This window comes from Emys orbicularis, chromosome 14 (assembly GCF_028017835.1).
Source record: "Emys orbicularis isolate rEmyOrb1 chromosome 14, rEmyOrb1.hap1, whole genome shotgun sequence".
Classification (NCBI taxonomy): Eukaryota; Metazoa; Chordata; order Testudines; family Emydidae; genus Emys; species Emys orbicularis.
The window spans coordinates 23180340-23203497 of record NC_088696.1 but is presented as its reverse complement, the minus strand read 5'-3'; the positions used below and the strand labels follow the sequence as shown (position 1 = coordinate 23203497).

The 23158-nt window shown below is 42.4% G+C and overlaps 1 protein-coding gene across 1 annotated transcript in view; it reads left to right on the top strand.

Annotated features, from left to right (window-relative positions):
- The first annotated feature begins 14294 nt into the window (after positions 1 to 14294).
- Positions 14295 to 23158, top strand: part of URI1 (URI1 prefoldin like chaperone) — a 59649-nt gene continuing 50785 nt past the window's right edge. Inside the window, exon 1 of the mRNA XM_065416530.1 lies at positions 14295 to 14366. Within this exon, the coding sequence (XP_065272602.1) occupies positions 14295 to 14366 (72 nt within the window). The remainder of the gene's footprint in view (positions 14367 to 23158) is intronic.

The window sequence follows — 23158 nt, the reverse complement described above, 5'->3', positions numbered from 1 at the left end:
GAAAACTGGCCCATACTTCTTTTTCATATGGCATAGAGCTCATTCCAAGAGGAACTTAATGCTTCTGGCTGCATTTTAAAATTAATAATAAGAGTATGGCAAATTAAGCACACAACGGCATTCAGGTTTTGCAGGCACAGTTGTATGCCTAAATTTTTTTTAAATCTGACCATCACTAACAGTGAACAAATCAGATCCTACATACACAGTAACCCTTTGAGAAAAACAAATTTAATCCAAGTTTGCTATAGGGTTGTACTAGAAATAATGTGGGTCATGGCCAACTAATTCAAGTTTATTAGCAGAGGCTAGGTCAGAGTCCACTGCAACACTATTGAAAATGAAGAGCTCCTGTACTATTCTATGAAATCCACATGGTGCTGATGGGGTGAGCTGCACTCTCACCTTCTGGTTATATTCTTCAGAGCAGGCTCAATTGCAGTGGCAAACATACATACACTGGATTTGAGCTGATCACAGGATTTCAGCAGAATATCAACACTTAACAAATACATTTAAATAAAAACTCTGTATCGAAATAACCTGGAGATGGTAATGAAAATAAGGTCAAGATCCTGCACTGAGCTCTATGTGGGAAGTCAATGGGGTTCTGTGTGGTCACAGGGGTTTGCCCACTTGGAGCTCAATGCAGGATCAGAGCCTAAATTAAAACATGCACCATCATGCACCTTTTCGAGGTTTAACATCTTCCTTCTTGGTAGGCAGGGGGTTTCTAATATACTCTTTGGGGACCGCGGTGTGGGATGAACTATGGAGTCTGAGTCAACCATGTATTTGAAAATGATGATCTGTCCAGCACTACCAATATTTAACTGTTGGAATAATCTTTCTGTAATTTTTTTTGACAGAGTAGATAATACGTGGACACCATAAGGCTCATTCACCAATGCCTTACTCCATCTTCAACTACAGCTTCAGGTGGTCATAAGGGATGGAGATTGGAAGGGGGTTTATCCTTATCTGCTATCACTTTGCAGTAAGTTGTTAAATTTCTGCAGTTTAGAGGAACATCCTATGTTCAGATTCGCGTGATAGATCTTGACTCCATTATCCTGCTTTCAGACATTCTGCTATACGTGCAAATTGATGGTGGTGGGAATCCTGCACATTTATGGAGAGCACAAGATCCACGGTATTACAGAAACATTAACATAGTGTAATCTTATCTATTGCTCTATCAATATCTAGTGCATCAACAAACAGTTCACTATTGCATTATTCCAGTTTTCCCTGAAGCAACTCCAAAGTACCAGAGGAACAAACAAGCTCAAATCTTCTGAATTTTGTTATTAAAGAAGGAATTAAAGTCCTCACACAATGCTTTAGAATACTCAGCACAGTGCTGAGTCACAGTAGTAGATTGCGTAAGAGAATCAGTGCTTCTTTGAAAGACTGCTGCATATCATCCTTTGTTCCATGATTTATTTCACTGGTCGTTTATCCAGAAGTAATAATCAGACCCTGACTTCCTCAAAGCTTGCTCTTTGCTGTTTCAGATCAGAGCCACTACCCCACAGTTTTCAAACACGTTTCTTCTCATTATTGAGAGGCAGGAGCACACAAAATGAATTCTTTCTGGAGAGGAAGATGGTCAGTGAGAGTTGGTCACAATAGTTTACATTGATTCCCATTGGTTTGTTTGCAGAGAGGGCTGTCTGCCAAGAGACAGTTCTCTATTTTCTGCATGGAGGAAGAGTGCCACCTCCATGGCAACATTTCCACATGCTGGCTTTGCATGGATGCCCTTCTGTTTGGGTTCTGCCTAGAGAGATTGCTACAGATTTTGGGGACAGTGAAGAAGGGAAGAAGCTATTCTTTGTAGCACCGTCCCTTGCTCTGTTTCCAGATTTTAGCATGGGTAAATGGGTTTCTTAGGGCTGGTCCACTCTAACCTCCCACTTTGAACTAAGATACGCAACTTCAGCTACGCTATTCACGTAGCTGAAGTCGAACTATCTTAATTCGAACCTACCGCGGGTCCACACGCGGCAGGCAGGCTCCCCCGTCGACTCCGCGTACTCCTCTCACCGAGCAGAAGTACCGGCGTCGACGGCGAGCACTTCCGGGATCGATCCGGGATCGACTTATCGCGTCTAGGCAAGACGCGATAAATCGATCCCAGAAGATTGATTGCTTACCGCCGGACCCGGAGGTAAGTATAGACGTACCCTTAGAAACTAAGCAGGGGAAAAGCGTTGGAGAGAGCACACAGACCACAGGCAAAACAGGGGCCTAACTGCCTTGCATGCTGAGTAGTCATTTACACTGGCCAGTGTGCGTGGAGAATTCTGACTGGATGTTTACACTCATGGTGCAAATGTATAAATGTCAATACAGGGTCCAAAGAAAGAACGTTCACGTCTACTCTCTTTCTGGGGCACACAGGTGGGAATGGAGAAGCTCACCATGAAATCTTGGCCCCACTGAAGTCAATAGGAAAACATTGGCTTCAGTGGGGCCGGGAATTCACTGGAGCTCTTCAGTGTGGTTTCTGGAGCGTTGCCCATTAGGATTCTTGTTCTCTTTGTGATGATGATTATTGCCACAAAAAGTACTTTTCTAAACTTTTAGAACTTTTAATTGAGGTAAAAGTTAACTTTTAACCACAAAATGCACAAGTCTACATTAACTGAGAGCTTATTACCGCAACTCTCAGCCTTCCCCACCCAATACCTTCCCCATTTGTTTTCCCCCAATCATCACGTCTTGGCTAAAAATAGATTGCAAGTTCTTTCAGGCAGAGACCATATTTCTGTTTTGGGCAGTAACCAATATTCATGCCTTTGACTGAGTTTGTGAACATGAATACAAGTTATCAGGGATGCATGTCTGGAGGCACGCTTTCTACATACACACATTGTTCCCTTTTGAAGACATCTGCATTTGTAGAATTCAATTCAGGTTTTCGCCCTAGAACCTTACCATTATTGTGCCCTGATCAGTAAAGTATGATATCAGTGGGTTTTAAAGTTAAGCGTATCTGGATTGAGGCCTTATACTTTCTTGTGTGTGCTCCTATGACTTAAAATGGTCAGATATTTAATACTGAAGATGTTCAAGTCCTCACTCTGTCATATTTATTTATTTTGATTCATATATATATCCTAAACTCAAGATGTTTTTACCAAAAATTCAAAATATAATCAAATAAAAAAAGCAGCATCTGCTTCTCACCCCCAATGCAGAAAATCAACCAATCACATTAATATAATTCCTAAACTATATTAATCAGCATCCCCTTAAACACAAACAGTGGTGCCTTATTCTGTCTTTCCCTTCCCCCAGATTTGGTTTAATAGATGGGCTTGTCCTGATGGTCAATACTTTCAGGCTATTTTGGATCAAGGGATAGTGATGTCAATTCCAAAGTTTAGGGTCCCTTGTGGTTAATGATCTACAGACAGGTTTTATGCCATGGGGACTCCAGTTCAAGCACCTCTACTGATCACAGCTGTGGCAATATGGACTAGGCCTTCATACTACTGTAAAAATAAAAGTGGCCTACTTAACAACATGTGCAGGCAGTATGTTTTTTGCACTGTAAGCCAATAAATATGTCTGTGTTTACACTTTAATGATCTATTCTGTAAACTGATTAAGTCCTCAAGGCAGATTGATAAGAATGATTAGAATGTCTTCCAAACTAATAATCAACTAGATCAATAATGCTTAACATGTTAAAATATGTAAAAATACCTTCTTATACCTCTGCCTGGAAATAGTCTAAGCAGACCTGATTTATTTTATAAAAATCTATTTTTTATATGTTTGCCCATGGGATCAAAATGGCATCTTTGGAGCCATTCTAATCTCTTGGGTCCAATGGAAGCCTAGCTAAATGCCTTGAGTCATCTTTGCTGAATTATGCATATTTTATAACATTCCATGAAAAATATTTGTTTTTATAAAATTCAATTTTATGTTTAAATAATGATAAGGTTTAACACAAATCCACCACACCCATGAAATATAAAGTTATGATATTCTGTTTGTGGATTTGATTTTTCTTTTTAAAAAGTTTCGGTGAATTTAATATCAGTGGAAGTTTCTGGATTTACATTCTGGGACTGGAGACATTCATTCTGAGTGTCAACTGTGATGCTGGTTTACCTGAGATGGAGTCTTCATCACCAAGAATTATACTGAGACCACTCAACCCTTTTACATACGCCACTGATTAGGACTCAGATGATCGGTCTTTATTGACCTGGCCAGATTTGAACAGGTGACTTAAAGTGCATCTTGCTCCAACTCTCCTAAGTCAGCTAGTTCCCCAAGAGATGATACTGTTACCTACAGCCCAATCTTGCAATCTTTACTTGCATGAGAAGTCCTTAATCATTCCACTGACATCAATCAATAGGACTCTTCACATAAACAGGATTACTTGTCTGAGTTAGGGTTTGCAGGATTGAGCCCTAACATTGTCTGCAGTAGCACAAATTAAGAACACATTTTCTGGCTTCTCTCAGGGTTTTTTTTTTCCCCCATAGCCTTACCACAGTTTTTCCTTTTAATAAAGATTAATGTAACACTCCATAGTATTTGGAATTTGACTGAGAGGAATTAAACAAAACTGGTAGGGAGTCGGTAAATAGACAATGCCTTGGGCAACTGAGTATAGTATGTTAGAGCAAAATAGATGGCAAGAAATGAAAAAAGGTGAATGAACTAAAAGAAGTGGTAGATAGTAGGGAAATATGCATAATTTTAGCAGGAAAAACATGCAGTTTTCAGATTAATGTATTAGTAAAGTGAAACAATAAATGTGTATACAATAGGTTTACTTAATTGTCTGAAGAGATGGAAAATTTGCAAGTAAAAGGATAGGAAGAGTTTTTGAAATTAATATTGAAGTGCTAAAAGCCCACCAATCTTGGTGAATTAAACACCGAGGGAAATATCAGCTCCAGAAACTCAGGTAAGTACATTTTAAGGCTATGGTAGATTAAGGTGATTCAGAGGACTGGATCATCATAATGTATGAAGAGAATGGTACTACTTATGCAAAACACGTCACTTTTATAATTTTGAAACAAGAGCGTGTGAAATACAAAGTAGCGGGCTCGCCTCCTTAATGGCCATTAAGCGAAGGAGCATTTAAAGTGAAAAACAAAGGGGGAGTTTTGTACAAGCCTAACAGTGTCAGCCTGGCTCAGGTATAGCAAAAATAACACAAAGCATAACCTACACTTGGTCAATAATTAGCAGAAACATTTACCAAGTAACAGAGCACCCAACAATTCCACTCTCAACTCAGAGCCCTTTCTGGCTATAAGTCTATCATCAGAGAGCTGAGCACTTCAACTTCACTGAAGCAACAGAGGTTACTAAATATGACACCCTAACTACATGATCCCATATACCTAATGGGTCAAACTCCCAAAGGGCCTCAATTGGGCTTGTAAAATTCAAAATGCAGTTTTTCACACACATTTTACATCCACCAGTACTTTGATTTGAACATGGAAACTGCCTTTATGTTTAGATTAAATTAGATGGTTAGATGTTTACTTAGGCTGCGTGCACACAAGCAGCTTGTGTGTGCTAATGTTAAAAAGTTCATTTGCAAAATTGCAAGAGAAGTTTTAGAGGACTCTTAAAAAACTAGTGCCATGTGTCTGTATAATTTCACCATTAACACTATCACAGGCATCTTCATAATTACCTCAGCAAATGAATACAGTAACAGTGTGGGCCAAATTCATCCCTGATGTAACTTTCTTGACTTTAATGGAAACATATTAGAGTGAGTCGGGTGCTAAAAAGTAGCACAAACATAGTATTATCCCTAGTAAAAGCCTTGGGTCTGATTCTTCTCTCGCTTATACAGGTATAAATCATCACTGAAGTCAATGAAGTTATACCAGCATTAAAGTTGGAAGAAGTAAGAGGAGATTCAGGCCCTTAAGATATTCAGCTATCTGGACTATCTTTGCTAATCTACTGACATGATCAGAAAGTTCTCCTCCTTTACAGAGAAAAGATAAGGAAAAAAGCAAAGTGAAGCTAATCTTTTTTGAATCAGGCTTTCCTCTTGGGTGTGACTACATGCAGAAAATCTGGAATTTCCAGGCGACACAAATCAAAGGTGGCAGAAGAACCTACAAAGCATACAAATAAACCATCCAGATTTCATGTACTAAACCAACCAGGACAGCATAAATCGTGTAAGAACTAAGATATAGGCAACTATGTTTTTTGTGGGGATCCTAGAGCATTATCACATACCAGTGCCATAAAAATAAATTATATTAATATATTATTAGGAAACATATAATAAGATTAAAATATAATACACATTAACAGTGGGCTAGCTTCACTTTCAGATATTCTTCTATAGATGCTTGTTGGAAAAGAATATAGAAATCTTAGAGGTGCCTTTCCCTAGAAAAGCATGTAGTCTAGCCAATTCTTTTTAAATAGCTGGTCAAAAAATGAGTTTTTAATTTCTCTGTTTTCTCCCGTAGCCTGACTGCGAGCCTGATTCTCAGTCAGATTCAAACTCCTTTACACCATTCTGGTGGGTGCAAATGGGCCACAAATTACACTTACATCCACTTTAAGGCCCCTTTACATTGCCAGAGCTGCGAAAAGGAGCCGTAGTTTAAGTGAGAATCAGGCCCATTGTTTCCCCTGCTTGAGAGAAACAAATAAATACAGAGTTATCTTAATAATTGTTCATACTAAAGCACTGATTCTAAGGATTGATCATTTTGATGGTGCTTAGATATCATGGTAACAAACATGGGACAGATAGATAAGGTAACACTGAGCAAATATCTTGTCACCCTCTATAACTGAACATTTTAATAGTAATTACAGTGTTTAAACTGAAGAAGAATCAGCATGTTGGTGTTGCCTCTGAAGTCTCATATCTTCCTTTAGTGACAGAGACGTGGGAGAGAAGGAGCACAAGGGGCTTTAAAGGGCAGCACTGAACATGCCAATGACAGCATTATGTGTTGATGCTTCAGTTCCCTTTTCTTCCACTTGATCATTTATAGCCTAGAGACTCCTGGTCAATGGAAGCTTCCTGAGTAGTCCCACTGTTCTATCTGTCATCCCACAAACATGGTAAAAATACTGACAGCTATAATAAGAAAAGGTTGAAGGAGATACAAATCTAGGCCCCAATCCTGAAAACACTCAAGCACCATGAGTAACTTCACACACATAAGTAGTCCCGGTGGAAGTGGAATAGAGAAAGCACATTCCTGGAATCCTAATAGTAGGAACATTCACTATATGGCCACTCCCAAGGTAGGCCAAATTTTTAGAATTAACAAACTTGATGGTGGCCCTTTAAGATTGATCTCACATCCAAGTTGTGTCATTTGAGACCCTTAGGATTCTCAGAAGGACAGAAAGAAGAGAGAATAATATTTTTCAAAATGAAACTGAGAGGGTTGGGGAGAAATCCTGCATCTGTTAGCAAAGCTAAGGCAGTTATTTTTACAAAGTTTACCAGTTCACTGACTCTTCTAGCATGTAACAGCAACTAGGAAGATTTTTTTTTTAAGTAGTAAAACCACCAAGAGAATCTCCTTAAGAGGTCAAAAAGAGGCCTCATTAGAAGAGCTAACACCAGAATACGATTAAGATGCTGGGTCAGAGTGAGTCTGATGACCAATCTCAATCGTGAGACAGCTGTAATCCTTTAGGTGCTGGTTCTTCATTCCACTTAAAATCAGTGCAAAGTTAGGCTACTGCAGTCAGCAACATAATATCTCTTACCTAGATAGAAATGGAATATGTGGCAGTGGTAATGTTTAAAGAAACATGAAACAGAAGGCACTTTTGCAGAATTCAGAGCTGGACCTAAGGAACAGCATTATTCTGACTTCTATATTCTATATTAACTTTACCCACTGAGTACGACTGGGACTACTCAAAGCATGTAAAATTGATCATAAACATAAATCTTTGTGAGATTGGGGCCTAATTGTGTGAAGAGAGGCATGTAGAAATCTCTTGCTTAATTTGATAGAAGCCATTGTGAGCATGTAAGCTGTTGTGTTTGGGATCTTGCAGCACAATGTTCAGACATATTCATTTCAATTTGATGTGGAATAGCACTCCAGTTACACAATGCCTGGATTAGTAGCACAGAGGGATTGGTTTAGCAGTTGATGAGTGTTTGTAACTTGCTACATTCCAACTACATTACTGGCGTTAGCACCAGCAGCATTCAAACTTTAACCTACCCCATAAATGGACCAGCTAGATTGAGTCTAAATCACCACTTAACTCGAGCTAGACATTTTGGTGTGTGGATGGGAGTTGGGTTTGGAGCAACACATGAGTTATTGCTTGTGCTAACAATGCAGTGAAGGCAACCACCAAAAGACTTGACCCGAGTCATCAGTAACAGAGATTCTACAATTAGAGTGCTTATATTATACCCCATGCAGTCCCACTGATGACAGTGGTTTTGCACAGCTTATAAATCCACACAGAGTTTGGCCCAGAGACATGTTTCTTGTTCCTCTTTGGCAAATGATGCATACCATCTGTTTGTCACTATTAAAACATTTTTCTTTGGCATATGAAATGCAAAATGCAAAAGGGTCCAGCAAACCATCCCACATTTCAGTTAATACAATAGAATCTATGTCGTTACTACTCTGACAAGTGACATGCCCTTTTAATTGGCCCAGTTGCCAAAACCATTCAATGCAATACATTTTGAGGACTCTAAACAATGGATTAATGGCACACCTACTAGTAAAAAGTCTGCATAATTGGCACACATGGAGCTGTTTGCATGCTTTTTCACTGTATTTAACAGATGTAAAATGGTGTTTGGTGACATACATTTCCCATTCTGTGGCTCCTCTGCTTACTTCATGCTGCTTTTGTTCTCTATTATGACTGAAGAAAGATTGAAACGTTATATTTTAAAAATGTTTTAATGCTCTGGTTTGCCTTAAGTTGTGAAATAAAAAGGGAGCTTTCTTAGGAATTTAAAAATTGTCCATATCCATAGTTTTTTTGTGTTGTGTATCAGTGAGCCTCTGATGAGAATGTTGATTACTTAATTGGGATATTTCTAATAAAGTTCAAGAGAGGTACTAAGCAGATTAAAAGGAAGCTATTTAGTATGAGCATTTAGAAAGGATACAAGATTTACATAAAGTATTTAAAACTAGAAAGGACAGATCCTTTTGCTAGTGAGCTGCTTTCTGAAGAATATGTATGTAAGCATCATGGTCATTCAAGGGGCTCCAAGAATCCATCCATAGCTGCTAAAATATATGTAGGTTCCAGCCTAAATTTCAAGTGGCCTTCAATATTGTGAGCTCAACCCTTTTAGAATTCTAACTATCTGATTGCACTTGGAATACTGGAGGCCAAAATATAAATTGAGGTCTTCCTGGATAAAAATTGAGGTCTTCCTCCTGAATAATTATTTTAAATTCTGCATATCTAGAACAGGAAAATGTTGATCCATATTCTTAGGTATAATCTGTTTTTAAATTGTATGTTCTTTGGGCAGGAACTGTGTCTTCCTCTGTGTTTGGAATGTTCCTACTACATTGGTTCTCAACCTTTTCCGTACCTCATGTAACAACAAAAACAAGTTTTGGACCCTCCTCTCATCTAGACATAAAAAAAAAAAAAGAGAGAAGGTGATTGCAAGCCCGAGGTTAAGAACCCAGGGCCTAGCACATGTTGGGCACTTCAGCAATCTAAATAAAACACAATAAAAACTCACTGTAAACAAACTAAAATGAAACCCAAACATAGTAATGGAACACATTCCTAAAAATTGTTGCTTCATGGGATATATAAAGTTAGCTCCCTTCTTGTGATGCTCTTGTGGTGTTTCCAAACTTCCTTGGTGTGTGACAGCATCTGAGAGGAACCAAAGGAGAGGAACGACGAGACTTTTGGGAAGGGAAAAGGGGCAGAAATGGAAGTGATGCAAATGCTTGGCTTGACTGTGGTTCAGAATTAGAAGTTGGTCAAGAAGCTAGAACCAGTTGACACCCACTACAAAAAAGAAACTGCAAAAGGGGAGTCAGCCACTGAGCCTAAGGGGGAAAAATATTGTGATGAAAGCCCTTTGTCATCTGCTTGTAAAATAATGAATCATAGATTATTAGGGTTGGAAGGGACCTCAAGAGATCATCTAGTCCAACCCCCTGCTCAAAGCAGGATCAATCAATCAATCCCCAACTAAATCCCCAAATGGCCCCCTCAAGGATTGAACTCACAACCCTGGGTTTAGCAGGCCAATGCTCAAACCACTGAGCTATCCCTGCCCCCCATGAAGATCATGCCCTTTTACTCACTGGTTCCCTAAGCAAGGTATAGGATAGCCCTCATGATTTTATCCTTGCAAATGAAGCCGGGGCTTTTAGTCTTATTGATATACTATGGATGTCTATTTAAAAATCTTACTAAATAATTCACTAATTTAAAAAAATGGCAAATGAAACACTGTAGGATACGTAATATGGAACAAGCACACTACAGAATGCCTGGAAAAGCTAAACAATGTAAAAATAAATAAAAGAGCTGTGCTGGCTCCAGAATGCAGTACAAAATATGCACGTTAGAAAAACAGAAGAGCAAGGAAAATGAATTTTAAAAAATGTTAAAAATACGTTAATAGTCTAACTTAAGACCATCCCAAGCATGAAAATTGAAAGAGCATGTAGCTATGTTATTGAGTCCCCAGGCTATGGAGCGTGTATAGCACAGAATGTGAGATTACAATAAAAATAAGGGTGGGGGTTAATCCCAGTGTTTTGGCCAAATTCCATTTCAGATAAATGGTTACACTATTCTTCAACTGCTGTGTAGTGCTATTGTGTGCTGCTGAACTGCCACCCCATCCTATTAGCAACAGGTGACTTTGTTTCAGTGGTGGATTAAATGATCCCAGTGGATTTGTAAAATGTGTTGTGCTGCTTCCGGCCATAATAGCTACACAACATTTTTTTTTTTTTTTTTTAATTCACGGAGGTTGAAATTTGGGTCCCATTCATGTTAGTGGCAAAACTCCCCCTGAATTCAGTGGGGCCAAGATTTTGCCTTGCAATTGCGAACTCTTTAGGGTAGGAATTCCGATTTTGTTGTTGTTGAGCATGAAATATCTGATGTAAAGCACTGTGAACAGATAGGATAAAACACAAATTACAATATATACACTCGGATCACTCGGCTTTTTTTTTTTTTTTGCCCCTCCCCCCCGTGTCCCGATATTTTCTTCATCTCATCTGGTCACCCTATATGTGCATATGTCTATGCATGATAGAGAGAGATTGAGGGCAGGGTGGGGGATAAGAAACTAAAGAAACCTGTAGGGGTTCTTTAGGGGACTGGAGTGAATAATGTAATGCAGTGTTTCTCAAACTGAGATCTGCAAGAGCCCTTCCTGGTGGTCCATACAATGCAATGTTTAATAACCAAAGTGTAGATTTGGGCATTAGAAAGAATTGGGCCCATTAATGGATATTTTGCTTAAAAAGTGAACTGCAGAATGAAAAACATACAGAATAGCTGATCTAATGAGTCTATGATCTGGGATCGAATTAATCTATGGTATAGTATAAGGGGTTTTTCCAATTTGCACTATACCAAGATACTGTGGATCTGAAATTAATAAAACTAGATTCTTGTTTTTCTATTACTAGAACATCTATTATGAATCCAGTGTAGTGGTGTAGACAACTTTTTTAGGTGCGGGGGCAGGCAGGCTAAAAAATAAAAAAGTAATAGCTGTTGAATATTGCTTCAGTGAATAGTTTTGTACTGTGACTAAATTTATTCTTTTTAACAAAGTGAGATAAATGAACTGCTGTTCCCAAAAATAACAGGAGTACTTGTGGCACCTTAGAGACTAACAAATTTATACTGCTGTTCCCAAGTCAGTGTTTCCTTTATTAATGAAATCCCTAATTTTTTTTGTTGGGGAGAGGGGGCTAAAGCCCTTGCAAGCCCCCATTTCCACAAAGCAAGTTTCTGATGTAGAATCCAGTAGGCCTGGAGCCCAGTATAGTCATTATTTGAGCTGTGGTCAGTGTAGGATCAAGTGGGTTTGTGATTTATAATCTTACAGGTTGTAAGATTTGAACCCTATTGGGTCTGTGTTCTGGTATCTAATGGATCTGTAATTTGGGATGCAGCAGGTATAGCATCTAGTGATTCTATGTTTGGGGTCTGAGACTTTGAATCTGGTGGCTCTCAGAGGCAGGAGGTTCTGATGGTTCTGTATTCTGACAACTAATGGGCCTGAAATACAGTGAGGCATTTTGAATCTGAGTATTGAATCCAATTGGTCTGTGCTTTGTGATTTGATGGTTATGGAGGCAAGTGAGTCTGTACTGAGGGATTTGATGGCCATGGAATCCAGTGGATCTGGAATTTGTGATCTGAGACCTATGGGATTGTGGCTCTGTGCTGTAATGGCAATTGGATCTAGTGTCTCAATGCTTTGTGGTCCCATGGCTATACGATCTAGGGTCTGTGTGAGTTGTGACCTGATGGCGATGGGATTCATTGGCTAAGTGCTTTGGGCGTTCGGATCCAGTGGCTCTGAGCTTTGGGAGCCCATGATTAGGGGATCCAATGGCTTTGTGCTTTGGAAGCTTGGTTCAAGTGGCTCTATGCTTTGTGATCTGATGGTTATGGATTCCAGTAGCTGTGTGATCCCATGGCAATGAGATCCAAAGCTGTGTGCTTTGGGAGGTGGGATCCAGGGACTGGCTGCTGTGTGATCCCATGGCAATGGGATCCAGGGGCTGTGTGCTCTGGCAGCTGGAATCGAGGGACTGGGTGGTGTGTGGTCCCCTGGCGATGGGATCCAGGGGGCAAGGGCTGTGTGGTCCCATGGCGATGGGGTCCAGGGGCTGGATGCTTTGGGAGCTGGGATCCAGGGGGCAGGGGCTGTGTGGTCCCATGGCGATGAGGTCCAGGGGGCATGGGCTGTGTGGTCCCATGGCGATGGGGTCATGGGGCTGGATGCTTTGGGCGCTGGGATACAGGGGGCAGGGGCTGTGTGGTCCCATGGCGATGGGGTCCAAGGACTGGGTGCTTTGGGAGCTGGGATCCAGGGGGCAGGGGCTGTGTGGTCCCATGGCGATGGAGTCCTGGGGCTGGGTGCTTTGGGAGCAGGGATCCAGGGGGCAGGGGCTGTGTGGTCCAATGGCGATGGGGTCCAGGGGGCAGGGGCTGTGTGGTCCCCTGGCGATGGGGTCCAGGGGCTGGGTGCTTTGGGAGCTGGGATCCAGGGGGCAGGGGCTGTGTGGTCCCCTGGCGATGGGGTCCAGGGGCTGGGTGCTTTGGGAGCTGGGATCCAGGGGGCAGGGGCTGTGTGGTCCCCTGGCGATGGGATCCAGGGGCTGGGTGCTTTGGGAGCTGGGATCCAGGGGGCAGGGGCTGTGTGGTCCCCTGGCAATGGGGTCCAGGGGCTGGGTGCTTTGGGAACTGGGATCCAGGGGGCAGGGGCTGTGTGGTCCCTGGCGATGGGGTCCAGGGGCTGTGTGGTCCCCTGGCAATGGGGTCCAGGGGCTGGGTGCTTTGGGAGCTGGGATCCAGGGGGCAGGGGCTGTGTGGTCCCCTGGCGATGGGGTCCAGGGGCTGTGTGCTTTGGGAGCTGGGATCCAGGAGGCAGGGGCTGTATGGTCCCCTGGCGATGGGGTCCAGGGGCTGGGTGCTTTGGGAGCTGGGATCCAGGGGGCAGGGGCTGTGTGGTCCCCTGGCGATGGGGTCCAGGGGCTGGGTGCTTTGGGAGCTGGGATCCAGGGGGCAGGGGCTGTGTGGTCCCCTGGCGATGGGGTCCAGGGGCTGGGTGCTTTGGGAGCTGGGATCCAGGGGGCAGGGGCTGTGTGGTCCCCTGGCGATGGGGTCCAGGGGCTGGGTGCTTTGGGAGCTGGGATCGTGCTTGGTGCCCGGCGAAGAGCAGGGGGTGGGGAGCATCCGCCTTTCCGCTCGCTCGCCGCCGAGCCTCCGGCGGGCGCTGTGGCTGCTACCCAGAGTGCAGCAGGCAGGCGGGAGGAGGAGGCGCTGCAGCGGCTGGGCTCGGGCTGCTCGTGCTTCGCGGCCCCTCAGCGCAGCTGGTCCCGGGCGCAGGCGGCGGCGCGGCCCAGAATGCGAGTGTGAGATGCTTCCCCCGGCAACGGCTCCCCGGGCCCAGGCGGCGGCGGCCCCCGCGTGGATGCGGCTCCGGAGCCGGCGCTTCACGCTGCACAAACATTTCTATAGGACTCATTCGCCCTGCTGAGGAGAGCGGCCCGGCCCCAGCCCCGGCCCCCGCCCGGGCTATGCAGGCCCCCGGCACAGCCTCGCCGCTCAGCGCCGCGCAGGTGGGCCGCCTGCGGGAGGAGCAGGGAAAGGTAAAGGCCGAGCAGCAGCGCCGGGGGCCTGGGCCGCTCCGCAGCGGGGCACGGAAGGGGGCCCGGAGCGCCGGGCCCGGCTGGGGGGAAGCGGGGCAGAGGCCCGGGGGAGGCCCAGGCCGCGGGGCCTGTAACGGTTGTTCTCGCTTCCTCCGCACCCGAGAGAGAGCGCGTGCGGGGAGCGCCTCGCCCCGGCGCGTCCGGCACCGCGGAGCTGGTGGGAGGCCGCCCGCGCGGCCGGGCTCAGCTGCCCGCTGAGCGTCTGGAGTCGCCTCAGGCCGGAGCCCAGCCCCAGGCAGGCCAGGACCCCCGCCCCCCGCAGTGCCACTGACGTCATCGGCCCCCCAGCAACTCCAGGGCTTGGGGGGAAAGGGGTGAGCCCCAAAGTCGGTTCTGTCCCCCAGGGTAGAGGCCTGTGGGTGCTTTAACACAGGGGTGCTTCAAAAATGGACCCTGTCCCAGCGTATGGAGTGGAGCTGAAATAAACAGTGTCAATGTCCTAGCTCTGCCTAAAGTGTTAAAACACAGTAGACCAAGTTAAAGATGATCTGTCAGCCCTAAGGCTTAGTGTCCTGGCTTCTGGCCCTGTGTCGCAGCCATGTTACTCAAATACCATCCTTTCTTCTAAATTCAAAGCATACCTTTTAGAAAAGTTGGAAGATACCCATATGTTTACTGATGCACCATGTGAGGCTCCCTAGGGGTCATTGCAATCTGTTGTGTAAATACTTGCTTTAATGTGTAACAAACATCCTTAAGGTTTTATGTCAGGGTGTAAATGTACATGCATAGTAGTACCAGTTTTTCAAATTACACCTCTACCTCGATATAACGCTGTCCTCGGGAGCCAAAAAATCTTACCATGTTATAGGTGATACCGCGTTATATCGAACTTGCTTTGATCCAACCGAGTGCGCAGTCCCCCCCTCCCCCGGAGCACTGCTTTACCACGTTATATCCGAATTCGTGTTATATCAGGTCGCGTTATATCGGGGTAGAGGTGTATTATTCTCTAAGATGCTTAATCTTTTTTTAATAGGAAAGGTGATTATGCTTTTAGGTCTGCAAGTTGGTCCACACAGAGCCCCATTGAAGTCAGTGGAGCTTCATGTGGGCCATAAGGTCTCTGCCCATGTGAACTAACTTGCATAGGTAGGGCATTAGGGACTAATCAGTCATGAGCCTTCTTTTAAAGAGTGATTACTTTAGAGTTGTATTTAAAATAGCCAAACTATCAAATGTCTTTTTAAAAAAGTTTCTTGCCTTAGAATACTGAATGCCTTCTCTTACTCCATACTATATATGGGTTTAGTGCAAAACTGAGGATCTCTCCGTCTTAATATTAGTCATATTCACTTACTAGGTGATTGATGTGATTTTGGGGCTGATAGGCCCCTATTCTGCAATTAGCTCTGCGTAGGTACAGGTGTCTACCTACATGAAATTAATTGCATGATCAGAGCCATATTTAGCAACCATAAGCATTAGTATTTCATGCCAATAATCTGCATACATTTTCAGTTGTCCTCTTGGTCTCTTCATAAGGTTAAAAATTTTGTATGCATCTTAAAAGTAGCTCCCTAGGTATAAAAGCAAACTCTTAGTAGTTCCTTTATTGTATGGTGCTTCCACCAACATCACTTTAACCGAGGGTAAGGAGCCTAAGTAATGCATACATGATACAGACCATGAGTATCTTCTGGAATATTATGTATAAACAAGATGTCTGGCTTTGGAGGAAAAGACTCACATAATTACCAAAAGATCTACCTAAATTGATGGGTTGTTAACATGGATGAAAATTAGGATAATCTGGTGGGATACTCTGAATGGTCTCTTTTTATAAGAACATCAGATGAGAGAGTAAACTGTTCCCCTTCTCCACAGTCCAGTTACTTTCCTGGCTAGTTGACTGTGATGGAGAATTACGCTTCTGTGGTGCTTTAGTGTCAATTGGTCATGGAGTGTAAGTGCATGTCTGTCAGGAGCATGCAGAATTATTCCCAGTTCGTGGCAAGGCCCTTCAGTAAGCAAGTTCAAGATTGTTCTCAAACAGATCTGCTCCAGTGGAAAAGAGACCCAAGAGGCCATTAATTAAGCCTCAGGCTGCTGTACCAAAATTGTATTTTATCATAAGGAAACTTTACATAATTTCTGCAGATTGGCTACAAATATTTGAACCCTTCAGCTTCATTATGAAATTATCCTGAGGAGCTAAATATCTTAGTTACAATGGAGTGTCCGGATGAAGATATAGTAGACTCTGCCTCTGTGGAATAGAGAATTGGAAGCTGTATATAATTGCATTACAATAATGTTTTTGATTATGAAAATATTACATTTTAATGTGGAGGAGACCATTTTATTTATACCATCACCTTACTTTTCAGATAGTCATATTTTTCATAAATTTGAGCAAACTCCACTTGGAGGCAATCTTGAAATTAGATATTATTGCTATAAAATTTTGCACAGTGCTTTTGCTAATCTAGTAATCATCATATAAATATCTTTCACAGCCTGTGTTCTAATACCCTATGACATTTTCTGTATATATTCTCAAAAGAAGCGGTCAAATAATATTTGTCAAATAACTTGAAAATTTCGCACTTTAAAAAAATATTTAATTGATATATTTTTATTTTCACCCAGCTCTGACTCTCATTCTGATATGCTTAGATTTACACAAATGCATCCACACCACACTGTTTATCCAGGTGACAATATGCCCATTTTAGGACTGAACCTTGGTTGAGTAAAAAGAAATTATTTAGCTTTAGTCCCACTAGACTGAAACTTATACCATATTGTGTCCTTTTTCCCTCTAGGCTGTGAAATAATGAAGTACACTATTAATTACCTGCTGACCTAGAAATATTTTTATTTGAATCAGGATTGATTTTTAGCATGCATTCTGCTCTGCTAAAGTGGATATGTGTTGCATTCTTTTACTGATTTAGGCATGAGTTTTGGCTTTTAAAGTGTAGTGAGTAGTTCTCAATCTTCTCAATAACAGGAGTCCCCTTTCATCTACCTAGGACCTCTCTCCTATTTATCAACGTAGAAAGAGCAGGAAGTTCATGACAACTGCTTGGGGCTGCAACATCCCAGTTTAGGAACTCTGTTGGAGAGTGATTTTAATTCTTGGTTAGAATAGCCATTTGCCTGTTGAATGGTTTTCATCTTGTTAGTTTGTAGTGATAATCAGGCCAAACCGTTAAAAGCAATTTTCAGGACATCTACTAAGGGTACTTGGTAGAAAAACATGTCTTAGAATGTGTATCTTGGGGATAAATTATAGAAGAATATCTAGTAATTTTCATGATAAAGACTATCACTGAAAGCATCATGACTGCTTAAAGTTTTGAGTGTTAGTGTAAAAAAAATAGCGCATGTATCACTGATTGCTTGAAAGTACAGTACCTGTTAGCTGGAAATACTATGTTAAGCCCACTGCTTGTAAGTGTAGGAAGTACAATACAGATATTTAAAGAGGCAGAATCTCATGCTCTAGAGCAGCAGTTCTCAAACTGTGAGTTTGGACCCCAAAGTGGGTCACGAGCCCATTTTAATGGGGTCGTCAGGGCTGGCTTAGACTTGCTGGGGCCCGGGGCCAAAGCCCACCCATCAGCTCTGGGTGGTGGGGCTCAGGTTACAGGCCCCCTACCTGGGGCTCAAGCCCTGGGCGGTGAGGCTCGGGCTTCAGCTTTGGCCTCCCCGTCCGGGATCGTGGGGCTTGGGCGGGCTCGGTGTTCCCCCCCCCCCCCAGGGTCGTGTAGTAACTTTTGTTGTGAGAAGGGGGTCGTGGTGCAATGAAGTTTGAGAACCCCTGCCTTAGAGCCTGAATTTAAATTTAATAGTTTGTATATAAATGTGATTCTCAGTGACTAATGGATCATGGGTTACTAACAGATAAGAGGTAGATGAATGTTCTGTACTGTTTGTCACAGTTTTGCAGACAGTTAAAGTGTTGAAGAATTGAACAAGTTATTTGTTACAAAATGGGAGATGTTTACAGAACCAATTAGACCCAGGAGGGACATGTTGAGTGCAGATGCAATCTTGAGTAATCTAACGAACTCCATTGAGGTCTGGAAGTGTGGTGGTTTGTGTAGGAATAGATTTTTAAGGTTTTCATGTTTCACTGATTCACGTTTGTTTTTTCTTCCTGGTTTAGGAAGAGTAGGAAGGGAAAGTGACTCTCCTGCAATTTACCATGACATCTAAGTATCATGAGGTTTTAGGGCACTTGTTATTGTAACTACTGGTCAGTGTATGTTACATGTCCCTGACAGATTACTCTCTTATGAATTTAATTGATGTAGAGTGATGTTATCTTTAACTCCAAATGGTATGCGTAAGGTTTTGTCCGCATGTACAGTTTTTCAACAGTTGAAGAAAACGATTGAAAGTAGTGTACATAGCTTGTGTCCCGGCCTCTTAGCTGCAACCACTGCTATTGTTTTGTCCTCTACCTGTATGAATAACTCCAGTACCTGTCTCTGCTGCTGTTCAAGTCTTTTTCAAGCAGCATCTGCAGTACAAAATTGATAAGATTCTTGATGGTTTCAGAGCTGTTCCCACAGTTCTGAAGAATAACAGTGTAACTGATCAGAATCTTAACGCCTTTTAATTGTGGGCTTGTCTATACTTCCGGCTAAATCAGCAGTGCTGTTGGTCTGGTGAAGACCAGCTACGTCGATGGCAGAGCGCTCTCCCATTGATGTCTGTACTCCACCTCCCTGTGAGGTGGAAGGTAAGTCAGCAGGAGAGTGTCTCCCATCGACATAGCGCAGTGTAGACATGCTGTAAGTTGACTGAAGTTGCATCAACTTCAGTTATGTAACTGAAATAGCGTAACTTAGGTCGACTTACAGCTTTAGTGTAGAATAGCCCTCTGATACTGCAACAGCGGCGGCACTATAGGTGTCTGCAGACTCAAGAAAATGACACTGCATTGTTTTATACATATTTCATGTTTGGAAGCTTATCTTTACCTCCATAAGTTCTAGAAATATTTTTTTTAAATGAAGACGTCCATCAACAATTTCAGCAGATTTTAGATCCTCTTGCTTTTGAGGGCAAGCTTCTTCCTTGTTTGGGGCATGTAGATTTTACAAGCCCTGATGGCAAATATCTATTTTCATACTAGGAAGTAATCACACAAATAAATATATATTTATTATACAAAATACTTGTGACAAAGAGATATAGCAGTATGCCAAAATAATAGTAGCTACTACCACTGTAAAGTACATGAAAAGTACATCACTGTGATTCATTAAAAAGGGGGAGTCACTTACCTTGTTGCCCCATTAAAATGGTAGTAACTATCAACATAATCAGAATATTTATAATATTGATGATTTCAGATGGGGTGACTGATTCTCTTAATATATAGATGCTCATTATCTTCATAGCGATTTGATTTATTCAGTGTGGATTCCAGTGCAGTACCTTTAAGCATGTTGGACTCTTTCAGCCCCGTTGCCCAATGGTGCTCATATCTGGACAAAGCTCACTAGTGAGAAACCAATTCTGTTAGCATCCGCTTTGAAGCATAACTTTCTGGGTAATGCCCATTATAGTTAGTCTAACTTCTGAACATTATGTGATTGAATCCTTTTTTAAAAAAAATCTCCACCCAAATACCACTTCAGAATCTCTATTTAGGCACAGTCCACCCTGTCAGATGCTTTTCTGTATTTCCTGATTCTACCCTTGCTTTCTCAAGTGCTGTTTATAAAGAAAAGGGCACATTCAGTAGTTGGCTGAAGCTATCAGATATAAATGTCCCATCATTTTGTGTGTTGTGTAGCACATCTGAACTGGTTTCCAGAGGGCTAGCGTGGATGCTATAAGAGACTTGTGAAAACAAGTTAATTTAACACAGGTTAAATTGTATAACTGTGCTAATTAAACTGTTTTGTGAACAGCTTAACTTTATCCTGGTGTGGACAGAGTCTTTAAGTACTCTGCCTATATATTACAATGCACCATTTGACCATTGTAGATTGATTAAGTAATGTGTGATTGCTTTCACAAAACTCATAATGTCACTACTGTGTAGTCACTTTCAGAGTATGTCACCAGATGAAGTGACCAGAGGCCTGCATCAAGATCTTATCAATTTCACAGCCCACTACAGTAACTTCTGATCTTTGAGTAATTTCTGTTTGTTTCTTCTGAGTTACTGTATCTATCACATTTTAATTAATACAGCAAGTGTTATTTTAATGTGTAGAAGAGGTTACATTTGTTCAGGTTACGTGGAATTTCTTATTTATGTGATTTTGAAGACCCCATTGACTCAGTATCTATTATTTCCCCTTCCTGAAAATCTGGATGACTGTTCATAGAGTAGGGACTCACAGGACTTGGTAGATGTGCACTCAGTACTTCCTGAATGTTATACCACAGATGGAAAGAGATTATACCACCCTTTTCTCTGCTAGTAGTTGCGGTAGTCCATATAGTGTTTGTTTCTTAAAAGCAGTCCATCCAACACACTAGTGAGCCCAGCCTCTCCTTTCCTCACATAACAGCCACTCAGACAGATGACCCTTTATCTCCATGGAGGACCCCCAGGCCTCCTCCATGGAGCACTTTTGTATTCCGTTGGTAGCCTAGCTGGGCTCTGCTCCTATAGGAATCCAGCAGCCCCTCCTGCAGGCAGCTGAGATGGAGTAGGTTGCTTTCAAACAGCAGTGCCCTAGCCAGCCCAGCAGGTTCCCTTTAAAGACTAGCTCAGGTAGCCAATAAGGAGTTCTCCACCTCTCCCAACTGACCTCCCGATACAACAGAGTTTGTGCAGGATGTCTTAGATGTTTACACCTTTGTTTCTTTTATGATATAAATCCTAAACTTTCCCTCAGAATTACAGTGAAACAAATAACAAAACCTTTACCCCTCATGAGAGACACGGGCATCATCTTCCTCAGCAACTGCATAATCTTAATTCTGTAGCCCTTATTCTCACGTTCTTCTTGCCTTTCATAACCCCTCTACCTGTGTCATCATTAAGGCTCAGATTTTGTCACGGATATTTTTAGTAAAAATCACGGACAGGTCACAGGCAATAAACAGAAATTCACGGAAGCCTGTGACCTGTCCGTGATTTTTACTAAAAATATCCCTGACAAATTGGAGTGGGAGGAGAGTCCAGCACCCACAGTGGCTGGGGGATCTGGGGTCCCCTTGCCGCTCACTGCAGCGGGGCCACTGCAGGGAGCCCCACCACCCGCAGGGGCTGGGAGCTCTGGGGGACCCACCTGCAGGGGCTGGGAGCTGCTGAGAGCTGCGGGGCTGCCTGCTGACAGCTCCAGCCCTGGGGCAGAAAATGTCACAGAGGTCTCTGAAAGTCTTGGATTCCATGACTTCCATGAAATAATAGTAGCCTTAGGCTAGGTCTACACTACAGCGGGGGGTCGACCTAAGATACGCAACTTCAGCTACGTGAATAGCGTAGCTGAAGTGGCGTATTTTAGGTTGACTTACCTGGCTGTGAGGACGGCGGCAAGTCGACCGCTGCCGCGCCGCCGTCGACTCCGCTACCGCCTCTTGCCGCGGTGGATTTCCGGAGTCGACGGTAGAGCCATCAGGGATCGATTTTATCGCGTCTTCACTAGACGCGGTAAGTCGATCCCCGATAGACCGATTGCTACCCGCCGATCCGGCAGGTAGTGAAGACGTGCCCTTAGTCATCATCCCTCAGTACATCTTATCTTAATTTAAAGCCTCAATGTTGCAAATGGATTCACTAGCAGAAACCTCTACAGCCTCACAGAGTGAGAATAGAATTGTGAGATACATGATTTTTTCCCTTATTTACACTTGTGCTAGGTACTTTTGAAGTTTTTAAAGTTTTAAAAAATTTAGTTACATTTTCACTCACGTTAATTGGCCCAGCAAAAGAATGGCAGCCCCTTGTACCTGTCAGACTGAGTAGACAGTCTGTGATTTCTCCAGCTCCCTAGATAAAGTCATGAAGAAGGAGGACTTCTTTGGGTTCTGCTAAAAACTTAGAAGTTACTGAAGTGATTCATACCCCCAGTAATTAATAATTTTGAATTCATTTTCTCAGACTTAACAAAACCTGTACCCTTTCAGGACAGTTGACATGTAAAGGTTTAGTTTTTCACTTTTTTTGCTGTGGAAATAACTAAGAATTATTATTAGGGTTTTTTTTCATGCTTGCCAAAATCATAATTTCCTCCAATTATCCCTCCCCTACTACACCCCATCTCATCTCTCCTCCGAGCCAAGAAAAATCACCTTTGGACGGAGACTATATTAATAATTTTGAAATGTAATATTTAATCAATAACTTGATTTAAGCAATGAACATTAAATTTCAACAACGCTTTTTGGCTTTCCATTAAATCAAAAAATGTACCAACTGACTGAAGAGCTTTAATAATTTTCTTTCATTTTGTGTCATTTAGTTTTTGGAAATGTCAAAAATGGAAATATTTTTGAAAAGGTAAACATGATTGAAAACGGGACTCAAGGGGAAACCATTGTGCAAATCTTAATTATATCTTTCTCCATCAGTGCTTGCTATGTTTTAGACTAGAAACTTGTGGTTTCCTAAGGAAGACGTGAAATTTCATTTTACATATTTATGTTGCATGTGGCTTGTTACATCCTGGGTATCTAGCTATTTTATTATTGTGTAAATGTAAAGTCATATTCTGAATTAGTTACAACTTCATCAGTAAATTCAGTTTCACCATGTCTTTTTGCTATGTGGTGTGGCAAAGAATATCTCATATGGGCTACCTGGCACAATG